We start from the raw sequence: 12,884 nt of genomic DNA on the forward strand, positions 1-12,884 counted from the left end.
TAGCTCCAACTCATGCCATTAGATATGCTTGCTCAGAGTCAACTGAGTTTTTCCCTAATCCTGTTTATGCTAGTCGTATTTATTATAATTATAACATTTAATTTAGTATGTCAAACACTAGTAAATTTACCGTAAAAAATCAGTTATTGTTTCTACAAGACCTATGTTATTTCCATGAAAGATTTCAAGAAGGCAATTCCCTAAAAAACTATTGTCAAATTAAGGGTAGTCAAGACAACCAGAAGAGTCAGGGGCATGGGATATAAATAATCTAGAAGGTGCTAGATCTTGGATACAATAACAATATACCTTTAACAAAATGTCTTTCGAAATGCAAATCATAGACAATGCAGAGTGAGTATGGTTTGCAAGAAAAATAACACAAAACTCCACATTGACGATTCATTTTCAAAGAAAGGTTTGTTGCTACATCAAAAAGTTGGTAAATAAATGAACACATAAGGGTTTTGTGTTAAAATGAAATGTTAAAATAGCTTTCTAATAGATCTTGATGAGAACTTTATTTTTGAAGATTTCTACCACTGTTTTGCATAGTGCTATATACCTTAAAATTTGAATTTTAAAATGCTGTCTAACCTTTCTAGGTTATTTCTGTGTGAGATTAATTATTTAAAATACACCTGTCATTCATATCCTTTTAATGAATGTAATAATAAGCAAAGTGTTATGAAATTTATTCTAACCTGCAGTACTCTGCATGATTTGATTTAAAAGTGTCTATGGAAGAAAATTCCAAGAATTTCTCTTATTAATTAACCACTAAGTAAAATAACTACATTATATGAAAAAAAAAAAAAAACATTTATCAGACACTGACACCCAACTGTCCTTTACCTGCTTCTGGAAGGTTTGCACATAAGAAAATAGCCAAATGGCTTGAATGGTTCCCACTGTTCACCTCCTGACTGGTTCACTCACAAACTACATATACACACCTAACATTCAATCTTATTTTCAGCCCACAGTTCCCACATCCGAGTGTCTACCTCCCCGTGTACACTCGCATCGCTTAAGGGACCAAGGCAATGCTTTCCTATGATGATAACTGATAACCAAGGAACAAAAGATCTCCCTTCCAGTTGTAAAGCCATTTCAGAAAGAAAGATAGGTGTTGGGTGACTTGGCTATGTGATCTTAGGACACAATGTGACCTCTTATGCCTAAATCAATTATTTTGGAAACAAACAAAAAGCTACTTATACCTATGACTGATTTCATTTACATTATGAATATCATATATGATAATCTTGATGTCTATCTACCAACTCTTTAAAAAAATAATCAGATAGATGTATAGGATCGAACTCCTAAAAGTTTAATAAAGAATCTTAACAGACTTAGCAGGACTTTGAGAGACCCACACTTGGAGAAAACTTGGAACTGTTAAACTACAATGATACAAGTTAAACTAGTTCCACTGAACTGCATCTGGACAAGGTGATGTTTCAACAGTCTGAAGCTGGACCTCTAAAGCAAGGAGTTCAAAGCGTTCACCATGAGCGGTGCCAGGCTTCACGACAGCATCAATGGCTCAAATTCACAAAGAGTCAGAAAAGGTAGAGAAAAGCAGACCCTGAACGAAAGCTTTTCATCATAGCCACAGAAACAAATGTTAGGAAGGAAATGGAAAATTTCCTTCCTAACATTTGTTTAATTGTGTGCCTTAATGATCAGTGAAAATGAAAGTAAACAAATAACATAATGCCACATATCTGTAGGCATCAATTTCTTCCAATTTTGGATAGATCTGAACGAAACGCTGTCGAGCAAGAGTATAAACAGATTTTCATGTAGAACTCACCATAGAAGTGGCAATAGTTTTATCTCTGCCTTCATTTTCACAATAAAACAATATCTTACTAACTTTGTAGCAAATGTGGACGATCTAGAGAAATTTGTTTAATTGGTCCATATATATTTATTGAAAGATTAATCTGCCATTCTATAATGGCGAATTAAATGCATATAAACCCTGTCCCCATGGAACCCATTATGTGGTAAGTGAAGTGGTTATTTAAAACACACATATACATATATGTGACTCTTAAAAATTGTGTTAAGAACTATAAAGAAAAAGAGCAGAGAGGGTGATACAGTTGGCAAGTCAAGGGCATGACATTTAAGCCAACACTTGGGTATAAGAAGGCTGGTAGACACAGTGCTTATCTGAAAGGGAGAGCGAGACATTCCCCAAACCAATTAATACCCCTTATATTAAAAAAATAATTCTTATTAAATATTAGCAGCAATCTAAAATGTAGTTTTTAGGATTAAAGCCTATTCTTATCAATATAGCAAATGCAATTTTAGAACAAATGATAATTATTATAAATACAAAAATTTTTCTTGATATTATGAAACTGAAGAATTTCATTCATCATGTAGATAAATCCCAAGTAACAAATTAAGATGATATATGGATATATTACCAAATTAACTGCTCTTAGAATTTGTTTTTAAGATGATGACTTCAACAGTTACTACACTTACAGCTGAGATACTTGTAAATACACCACTCTTTTTCGGCTGGCATGTGAGATTTACTTTTATTTATTTATTTTTTTTACTGATTTCCTCTTCATTATTTGACCACAATTTTATGTCCCTCCCTAAGTTGTAAAAAAGGCAACTTTATAACTCTAGGAAGGGTTTGGGATGTGTTTCCATTACTTTTTCTGGGTTCGATCCCACAGAGCTCACTTTACAGGTAAAATGGGAGACTTCTTCTGTCCACTTGCTCGTTCTCATCTTTGTATCAGGCAGGGCTTAGTCCCTGCCGTGAGCGCTGGCCTCACCACTGCCTTCTCTCTCACATCCTTCTGGCGCTGTCTTGCTCTTTCCTTCCTGCATCCTGACCCCACTTTCTCTGCTGACTGCATTCCTAAATCATTTCCCCCTTATGTATTTGTTTGCCTTTGAGGGATCCTGGATTCGCAATCTGCCATTAGTTTAAGAGCAAGAGAATACATGATCTGCAAAGTTGTCAGTGAAAATGAGAACTAGACGATCTGCCCTCGTTCTAGTGAATACACCTGAAAAGGCAAATGGAGCATCCCGAGTTCATTCCAGAACTCCTACATATTCATCTTCTCAGGTTCCCTTTTTTCCTGAAGAGTTTATATACCTTAAGTGCAGTAAGAATATTATGAAAAAGGAAAGAAGATGGATATAACTCGTAAATTACCATCTGCTTAAGTACCTGATCATTTGGTAGCTAATGATTTAAGGGGTTTTTGTTTTGTTTTGTTTTGTTTTATCTGCCTAAAAACCCATGTAGAGATCAAATGGTAAGATTTTTGGTGACTGAATTAGAAACATGAATATAAAAGCTCAAACATCAAAACTTTTTCTAAGGACTTTCAAATAAGGTTATACAGGAGGGAACTTAAGACCGGCCTCTAAGAGCCAGTGTTGTTATTCCTGCTTCATTCTGTATGTGAATTCATGTCAAAACACAGAGTGGAATGCTATTCTGAACACCTACCGTAAAATTATTCCTATGAAATTATGTAGTGTTTCTATGGGCCAGGCACCATTTTCAGTGAGCTTTACTCACAGTGATTCATTTAGTCCTCACAACCCTAAAAAGTGGGTATTGTCATATCCCTATTTTACCAATGAGGACAGTGCAGATGGCAAAATTTAGCCATTTGACCAAAGTCATTCAATGAGCAAGTAGCAGAACCAGGAATTTAACTCAAACAGTCTGATTCTAGAGCCCATTTTCTTAACTTCTCAGCCAAACCATAATGCTTTTCTAGAATCTTCTGCATCTCCTATACAATCGAGGAAGTCAATCTTTGCCCCTCAGAAAGGGCTGAAATCGTAAGAGGTCAGATAGTTATGCCGGAAATCTTAAAGTGATGCCAGAACGATTGCCAAGTATGTGGCAATATACCCCGCCTCTGACAGGCATTATTGGGACTGAGAAAAGCCTGGAGTCACAGCTCTTTTTGTCCCTTGATAAGAATGTCACCCAGATGAGTCCTCAATTTCTTAGCCCATCAGCCGCTTCCTGAGTCTCAAAGTTGTTTTATATAAGTGAAAGTGTCTTATAAACTGTAAAACCATTATTACGAGGCAAAACAAAGTAAAACAATCAATTCAGGTGTCTCTCATTCATTCCTTCTCTCTGCCTCTTTTTCATCCCCGTGGCCAGCAAGTCCTTTCAGCTTTTAGTTCCTCTCTGTGTGGATATCACAGGAATATTATCAGCCGGCCTCTGGGTTTTTCGCCTCTTGTGAGGCCAGCCTTTCCCGCACAGTGTTGCCATATAAACCTTCCTTGAACAGTATTTTCTTCACAATGCTTCTAAATCTGTGCTAACGCATTTCTTACCTGAAAGTAGAGTCTACTTGAGAGAAAATGGTGAGAAACAGTACTGATGACTCCTTTTCTGAATTCGACTCTAAAAAACTCCGTTATTACCTTCCAAAATCACTTTCCTTTTTCTTTTAGAGAACACATTACTCCTAAACTGCTCTCTAAATGTGGCCTATAGTCCAAATGAAGATAACACTGACCCATTTATTACCACACAGCATCTTAACTCCTCCCAATTTCCCATGAGTGTTTATGACCCCCATTTCTTTGCTAGGTCATCTGCCCCTCCTGTCAGACCTCTCTCCTCTGTCATGCATTGGTCCTAATCTTTGTTTAGAATCTTTCTCTGAGCAGAGCTTTCTCTCCCTTTAAGTCCAACTTAGCTCAAATCTACCTCCTACACAAACCTTTCTAACTACACCACCCTTACTGATGCCCTTCTCCACACTCACAGAAAGGGGTAGGTATAAATAACAGCTTGATTTACTTTTTTGGCATTTCCCTTTCTACAAATAAATTTGAGCATCTTTTTCAATATTTATTAGTTATTTATATTTGCTATTCTGTGAACTGTCTATTCACCTCTTCTGAAGACCACTGATCTTTTTCTATGTTAAAGAGCTATTCTCAGAAAGAAATCTAACTATGGGAGGTGAATGCACAGTGTAAATATATGTGTGTGCCTTGCTGTTAAGGTGTACAGCTGAAACTTACTGGATTTCGTTAACCAATGTCACCATAAAAAATATTAAATAAATAATGAAATAAAGAGCTATTCTCAGACATTCCCTTCTCCTTTTAAACTCTAACTTATTTAATTTAGTTCAATCATTTAATTTTATTTGAATTTTTTTAAAGCCTGTTTGGATCCTAACAGGAATTGCATGAGATTCTAAAAATTAATATTGGAAGAAGTGACATTTTTAAAATATTGAGTATTGAGACTCCCAAGAGAATAGTAGGTCTTTTTATTTGTTCAGATATCATTTTATATTTTTCAGTTAGATTTTTAGTTTTTCTCATTTACATTTTCCATTCTGAATTAAGACATTTGCAACTCGAGAATGAATATTTCAAAGCTGAAAACACTGTAAATGTATGCAACTTACTGTTTGATATCATTATTGACTTGGCAAATGTTATCTTTTTCTATTGAAAGAGTTTACATTTTCACACAGTCAATCATACCTAACTATTCTTTTATAGCTTCTGCATCTCTGTTCTCATTTAAAAACAGCTCTGTTGTTCCTATTTGGTATATACAGTCTCCTGGATTTTCTTTTTTAGATTTTTAAATGATTTTATTGTTTACATTCACATATTTAATCCATCTGGAATTCATTTTTTATGTGGTTTAAGATTCAGGTCCAATTTTATTTTTACCCTGATAGATGGCCAGTTATGTCAGCACCATTTATTAACTAATCAGACTTTTTCCCACTGACTTGAACCAACACTTTCATCATATATTAAATTCTTATTCATACTGGAATCTATTTCAGGATTCCCTATTCCATCCTACTGATTATTTTATCTTTTACTATACCAATCCCATATTGATTTAATTCCAGTGGTTTTATATTATGTTATGGTAACTCATAATTTAAGTTCTCCTTTACTGATCTTCATTTTCATATTTTTAAAGGCTATTCTCAGGCATTTCCTTTCCATTCAAACTCTAAGATCATTTTATCCATACTTTAAAAAAAAAAAAAAAAAACCTGTTGGAGTCTTAATCGAAATTGCATGACATTTATATATTAATTTGGGAGAACTGAAATTTTTATCTATTGAGAACTTCAACCAAAAATACGGCATGTCTTTATAGTTTTTCAAATCTTGTTTTATATTCTTCAATAACATTTTAAAGTTTTTTCATTCTCATCACTTTTCTAGCTCATGATTAAAGCATTTAAAAAAGGAGAAAATTAGTGTTTTTATTAATTAAATTATTAATTAAATTATTTTTATTAAATTAAAATTTGCATGCGTGTGTACCTGTGTGTGTGTGTGTGCATGCAGACAGACAGACAGAGATCTTATTTTGTGGTATAACTATTGCTAAATAATAGAAATCCTGGGAAATGTGACAATATAGCTAGACTTATCAGAAAAGGTTAGGATTTGAGCCAAGAGAAAAGAAAACTCTGTTTTATGCTTAAATTAGACTTACTTTTTCCCTTGCTGGAATTTTTAATTGTTGTAATCCTATCTGAAATGGTTTCAGAAACATATCTTTGCATAATCTCACGATTAAAGATATTATCTAAAATGAAATACTTTTCTGTGTTAAGAGGAACAAAATCTCTGAATAAAAGTATAGAATCATCGCTAGAGTCTTACTTGACTAGAAAGTTTAGAAGCTTCCACAGCATGTTCAAAATCTGGTCTTCCAATTACAGCAGGCTCTTTATCCATCACTCCTTGCCCTTTCTTGTACTCTGCCTAAAATGAATAAATAAGAAAATGTTAAATATTTCTACTTTCCAATGAAGAATTACATTGGCATTAGCCAAATAAAACACACAGACCTTGAGTCCGTAAAAAATACTCCTTACAACTCACCAAATACTGAAATGTTGACCACTAAAGTGAGAATTGATTTCATAGTCTGGTTATTTAAATAAACTCAATTTTTTGCAGTAATATAATTACTAATTTCAAGTCATAGATTCTGTCATTATCTTCATTAGGCTTATAAACATTAAACAAAAATTAGGGGGAATTTCTGGGTAATTGAGACCCTGCGCGCTGCATACAGATGGCTTTCATGGCCTTGTTTAGTCTCAGGAACTGATCTAACCCTGTTAGATTAATACACTGTTGAATTTAGGAAATAATTACTGATTTTTAAGGTGATGAAAGCTCATGTTCTTCAACTATTCGGATCAAGTTAAGTCATTATTTTTAACCAGGGTTTTAGGTATGTTCAAGTAAAAAGGTATTAGCCAAGGAGGATGCCTTAGAGAAGATAAGAAACAGCCATGATGTGTAGGACACACACAAGGGTAAATGTTGGCAGAAGAGAATCTGCACAATTAACAGCGGCAAGATAAGAACATGGCCAAGTGAAGTTCTTTGGTGAGGTTAAGAGAGAATATGGGTCCAGATGACTGAGAACCTTGACTTTCGAGCTGGGACATTTGACTGTTATCTTATACCCAAACAGTACTTATTGCTCTAAAGGTACGATAATACTAGCCATAGTCAAGTTAAGTTTGGGTAGCTTCTACATATACCTGAATAATTTACATAGTCAAATGGATAACTCAGAAAAAACTGAGATGTCATTAATTCAGATTGATTAATTTTATTCTTTAAATTAACTATCCAACTACCAAAGCCATGCTTTGTCTCCTGCAAAAATAAGAAATCATTTCTGCTCAAGATAAGAAAGTGAGCTTACATTGCTTATGATCCTAGAGATCTGCGTTGCCATCTTGATGTCTGGTCTGTCGAGCTTCGCGTTATACACGTGGGTATCCTGCATATCTTTTCTATAAGAAATCTGAGCAAAGAGACAATTTTGATTGAAAAAAAGAAATTAATGATTTCATATTACTACTAGTCTTAATGTTCATAATATTATTTTTCCTTGCCTTAATCACCTTAGAGAGCCCAGTGACTATACAGTTTTTCTAAAAAATTTTATGCACAACATTTATTTGGACAGATATATTCTCTTTTTATGATACCTATGCCTCACTAACATTATAACATATGAACTGACTTTATACAACATAAGAAATATGAGCCCAAGACCTTGGCACAAAACTAGTCTTATAGGAGTTTACATATACCACCCTCATAAGCGGGTCACAGTATACAAGTGTGTATGCACATATTCATACACACAGTATCCTCATAAAAGGCTTTAACATGCCCATCACAGTCTCTACCCCCGGTAGATGCAGGATAAGCCCCAGCACATGAATACAGAAAATCACTTCCAGGGGTTAGTATATGCGAAGATATATAACTCTCCGGCTTTCATCGTCCCCATCACACCCTTCTCCCCTTTTTCTGACCAGGCTCTCCAAATGCCCATGTCTGAGAAGCCTAGTCATGGGTACCGATAGTTTTATTACCCAGTATATGTCATTGCAATGACTTTATCCTCCCAAAATAAAAGCAATTACATTAAGGAATATTCATCCCCTGAATGCACACTAGATACAATCAAATCAAAGTGTGGAAAATAAAGACTTAAATTTATATATATATAAATTTTGCAAAATGTACTTTAGATGACAGTGGTCATCTAGATTAACTCAACTGACAAATGGGATGAGAAACCAGATGAGCCACTTCTCTATTTCTTGAGATCAGTCATGGGTTGAAAGAATATTTAATTTCCCAGATGCAATTCTATTAAATAATATCACCAAAGGCTGGTCAACTTGTCCATTATATTATATTTTATTAAAGTTACAATGCAAACGATATGGCAACTGTTTCAAAAATGACACCATCTTTATTTTCTCAAGGTACAGAAAGATGGAACACACAACGAATATTTCTAATATTACCTGCAAATGTCCTGCAATAGCATCATCTGGGTTACTTATTTAAAATTTGGATTTCTGAGGTCTATCCCCGCCCCTCTGGAACGGAATTTCAGTAAACGGGCCCTAGAATCTGTATTTTAATGAATTCCCCAGTTGACCACTGTGAACCAGTATTCTAGATAATTCAATATATCTTGTTATTTCTCTTTCAACCTTGCAGAGTTAAAACAAACAAACACTGGTTCTTTCTTTTTTCAAAAATAATATCAAGTATAAGACATGATAATGTATTTAAACTTCAATAAGTACCCTATGCATTATATTATTTCAATGAAACATTTATATACATCTCTGTTTACTTCTAAGACCTTTTATTTGCCTCACTATCAAGACTATTTTTTTCAACTTGTTCATAATAATGAACCTGTCTGACAAATGAACACAGCTTAAATACAATTAGCATAATTTCAGCAAGAATATCTATTTCTTCAGTATTTCTATTTTTATAGGCTTTACCTTAACAAGGAACTTCAGGTACATTTTGTGTGCATGCAGGTAACAAAAGGAACATAAAAATAAGCTGAAAACTGAGTTATTTTGTTGGGTGGATTTGAAAGCTTTAGGGATTTAGAATAAACCAATTTCATTGGCTTCAGAAAGCAACACACTCACCCACAAACGATAGCCAATCAAACGCAGCCTACACTGAGTTAAGTACAAGCTGTGTAAACAAACAGCAACTCTCAGGTGAAAACAAACCAAAATTATTACCCACCGACAAGACTAGCTGTTTCTAAGTTACTACATTCATATGAAAACCATAGGGAGGGCATGTCTTTTTGTTTAGAAAAGAATGAGGGTAAAATGGAAACCCTTACTTTCTGAAAAGAGCTGCAACCTTTCAGAAATCTAAGCTTTCCGTGGGTTACCTAATTATATGCTGTTCGGCCTAATGACGGAGTGAAGAGAGGTGAGCAGCACAAAGCCAGCGGGAGCAGGACTTGAATAGGGCCCCGTCAGCCATGTAAATTGCAAATTAGAGGCCGGCATATGTGACTCAAAACAAATATTAAGATTGACGTGAGCTGCAGATTCAAAGAAGGGGACACCACAGAGCCACACAGGAGAGAAGCACAGGAGCCTGGTCACTAGCCCCATCTTCCGGAGCGTCATTGCTTGGGGACAGTTCACAGGAAGGGGACACTGAGCGCAGCAAACTCTTGGTTTTCACTATTTGCAAGGGTGTCTGAACATAGGAGGTCTGATGATGGGGATCATTTTCCTCAGTTATTCTTTTATAGTAGACATGTGTTCATATTTTTTAGCTGCCTAGCATTTTTTTTTTTTTTAATTTGAGAATTGCCCCTCCCTCTACTCCACGTGGTTTGGTGGGGCTATCAAATGCAGCCTACCTTCCTGGTGACAGGATTGGCCATGTGACAGGCTGTCCAATCAGATACCCCACCCCCTTGGAAACTATGATGAATCAGAAGGCAGACACACAACCCAAACAAAGCCAGAGTCGGCTGAAGGACGTGAGGCTGGAAGAGAAAGAGCTGCTGTAAAAAATGATTTCATTTTGGAAATACCAGCTGTCATCTTGAGACCACCTAGACAGAGTCCGTCTGCCAGTGAAGTCACAGAAGCTTGCAGAGTCAAGAGATGGGGGGAGAGAGAGGGGCACTGGAGACACTGTGGAGCTTCTGGATCCAGCTACGCCTGAAGGTAGCCCGAATTTTCCAGTCATGCAAGCCAATAAATCATTGTTTTTTTCCTTGACCTAACATGGGATGGATTTATCTCACTAAATACAGGAACTCCCGACTGAACTGCCTCCGTTTCGTCTGTTTCACTGTGGCGTCCAATATGCTCTTCATTGCCTCCAGTAAAGATATAACCCTATAAAGATCTGCTGCTGAATTTTTTCCTTATCTCACCATGTTCACTTTCCCCCTTGGCTTCTTTTTTCATCTCATTTTGTCTTCCAGTCTTAGTTGTTCTCTCCTTAAAGCTCTCTACTTCTGTTTCATAAGGCCATAAATGTTTCCTACACTGATGCAAAATGTCCAGCAGGCCAGGCACTGTTCCGAACCCTTTACACACATTAATTCACTAAGTCCTCACCCTAGTCCTGTTGTGCCGGATTATCTCACCTGGGCTCCATCGACGCACCTGCCCAATGGAACTTGTTATCCAGAATCCTCTTCCTTGTATTGTTCTGGGTTAGACTGGGCCAATAAGTGACTCATTCAATTTTAAAGGCAGAAGTGAAATGGATGCCATTTTTCTCTGCGCACAGCCAGACATGTAGGCAGACAAAGGATTCTCAGTGACTTTTCAGCAAGTTTTTCATATTTAGGAAACAGTAATTTGAGATTCCTCAGTAGGTGAATTAATAAACTAGAGAGAAGCAAAACCTCCACCAAGATTGCCCTTCTGGTAAAATTCAAGCACTTAGAGATGTGAAGATTGAGAGCTGAGGGATGGCAGCCAGACAGAGAGACAGACAGACACCTATGGGGGCCAAAGGCAGTCCAAGCAGATAGACTTAAATCAAATCCAACTGGCCCTTTGCTACTCTGACGAAGGTCAACATGGTTCTTAGTGGGAAGAAACTAGAGAGGATATATATCTTTTAAGTTTGTGGGAAAGAAGCGAATAGTATTATCTGTATTTAGGTACAATCTTGGCACACCAGTTTGGTCATTCTCCAGAAACACTTTTATCATCATAAACTCTCACACTAGGAAGCTCTCAGGGCATCATCAAAGAGGCACATGAAATTCTATCTTAGGCTTATTTCTGTCTGGGCATACTGTATGTAAAAAAAGACTAAAGTATTAAATTGTAAATATTATTTTTATAAGAGAATACAAGCCTTTTAAGTATAAGTAAATGGAGGATCTGATAGTCATCAGAAGACAGAACAGTTTTCAATCTAAAAGTCGGAGCTGTATCTAGAACAGTTCATCATTTTTATTACTGTCGTTTTTAAAAACATTTGGGAAATGATCAAGTTTTCTTATTCATAATTTAATTCTGCCAGAACCACAAGCTGGTGAAGAAGGCAGAACCGATATTACCAACCTGTCTTAGAGATGAACAAAATACTAATATATCCATTTTAATACCATATCCTAAAAGAACTATTATTCTAAGTCACATCAAGGAATCACATATCCCATAAATGTTTTCCTAGTATCATCTTACTGATTCATCTTTAAGCTTTTTCACTTTCTGATGGAACAGAAAATTTATCTACTGATAAGATTTTATTAACATTAAGAAAGTACATATATCATTTTTGAAAAGAACATTGAATCTCTTGTTTTCCCTGCTGAATGCATCTTTCTAATGCACATTGAATTGATTACCAATATGGTGTTTTAGAAAAGTTTACCACTCTTATTTCATGACAAGTCTATACAGACCACATTACTTATAAGATGTAAAATGGTAGTTTAAAATTTGACTTACTTCAGAACCATTGGACTTCATGTCTCTGGTAAGATTGATGAGTACTACTAACATTACCAAGGTTTCCATTACAAGCTCATCTTTAGGGAAAAGCAGCAGGATAAAATACCTCCAGTTCCTCTAATTACATTAGAAAATTTGGCAGGGGTGCATCCCTTAAGATCCAAAAGGATTTAGATTGGCTCTTTTAATCATTTTTTGATTAAAGCATCAACAAGATGGGTAGTTATATGGGTTTGGGAACCTTTCGAATGTGCCCTTCTGCCTTAAATGCTTCTTAATATAAATTTCGTATTGATTTGGCCTGTTCATAAAATCTTAATTCTTTTTAATTGTTTCGAATTAAATTTTAAATCACCCTTTAAAACTGGAGGGGGATCAAATGGGACTCATATTTTAAGGAGTGGTTCTCCTGCAGAGCCTTTTATATATATATCATCTTAGATAACATTTGCTAGAACTCTAATGAGATAAAGATCACTGACCAGTTTTACATATGGAAAAACTGAGATTTGAAGTTGTCAGTCACTTGTCCAAGGCCACGCAGGCAGCACG

At 35.7% G+C, this 12,884-nt stretch overlaps 1 protein-coding gene across 1 annotated transcript in view; it reads right to left on the bottom strand.

Annotated features, from left to right (window-relative positions):
• The window catches only part of NEBL (nebulette), a 150,834-nt gene that overhangs the window by 75,551 nt on the left and 62,399 nt on the right, over positions 1 to 12,884 (bottom strand). The window contains exons 9-10 of the mRNA XM_025043398.1: positions 7,751 to 7,852; positions 6,688 to 6,789 (exon numbers count right to left, since the gene is read on the bottom strand). Of these exons, the coding sequence (XP_024899166.1) occupies positions 6,688 to 6,789; positions 7,751 to 7,852 (204 nt within the window). The remainder of the gene's footprint in view (positions 1 to 6,687; positions 6,790 to 7,750; positions 7,853 to 12,884) is intronic.

The sequence above is a fragment of the Pteropus alecto genome, unplaced genomic scaffold (genome assembly GCF_000325575.1).
Source record: "Pteropus alecto unplaced genomic scaffold, ASM32557v1 scaffold11, whole genome shotgun sequence".
Lineage (NCBI taxonomy): Eukaryota > Metazoa > Chordata > Mammalia > Chiroptera > Pteropodidae > Pteropus > Pteropus alecto.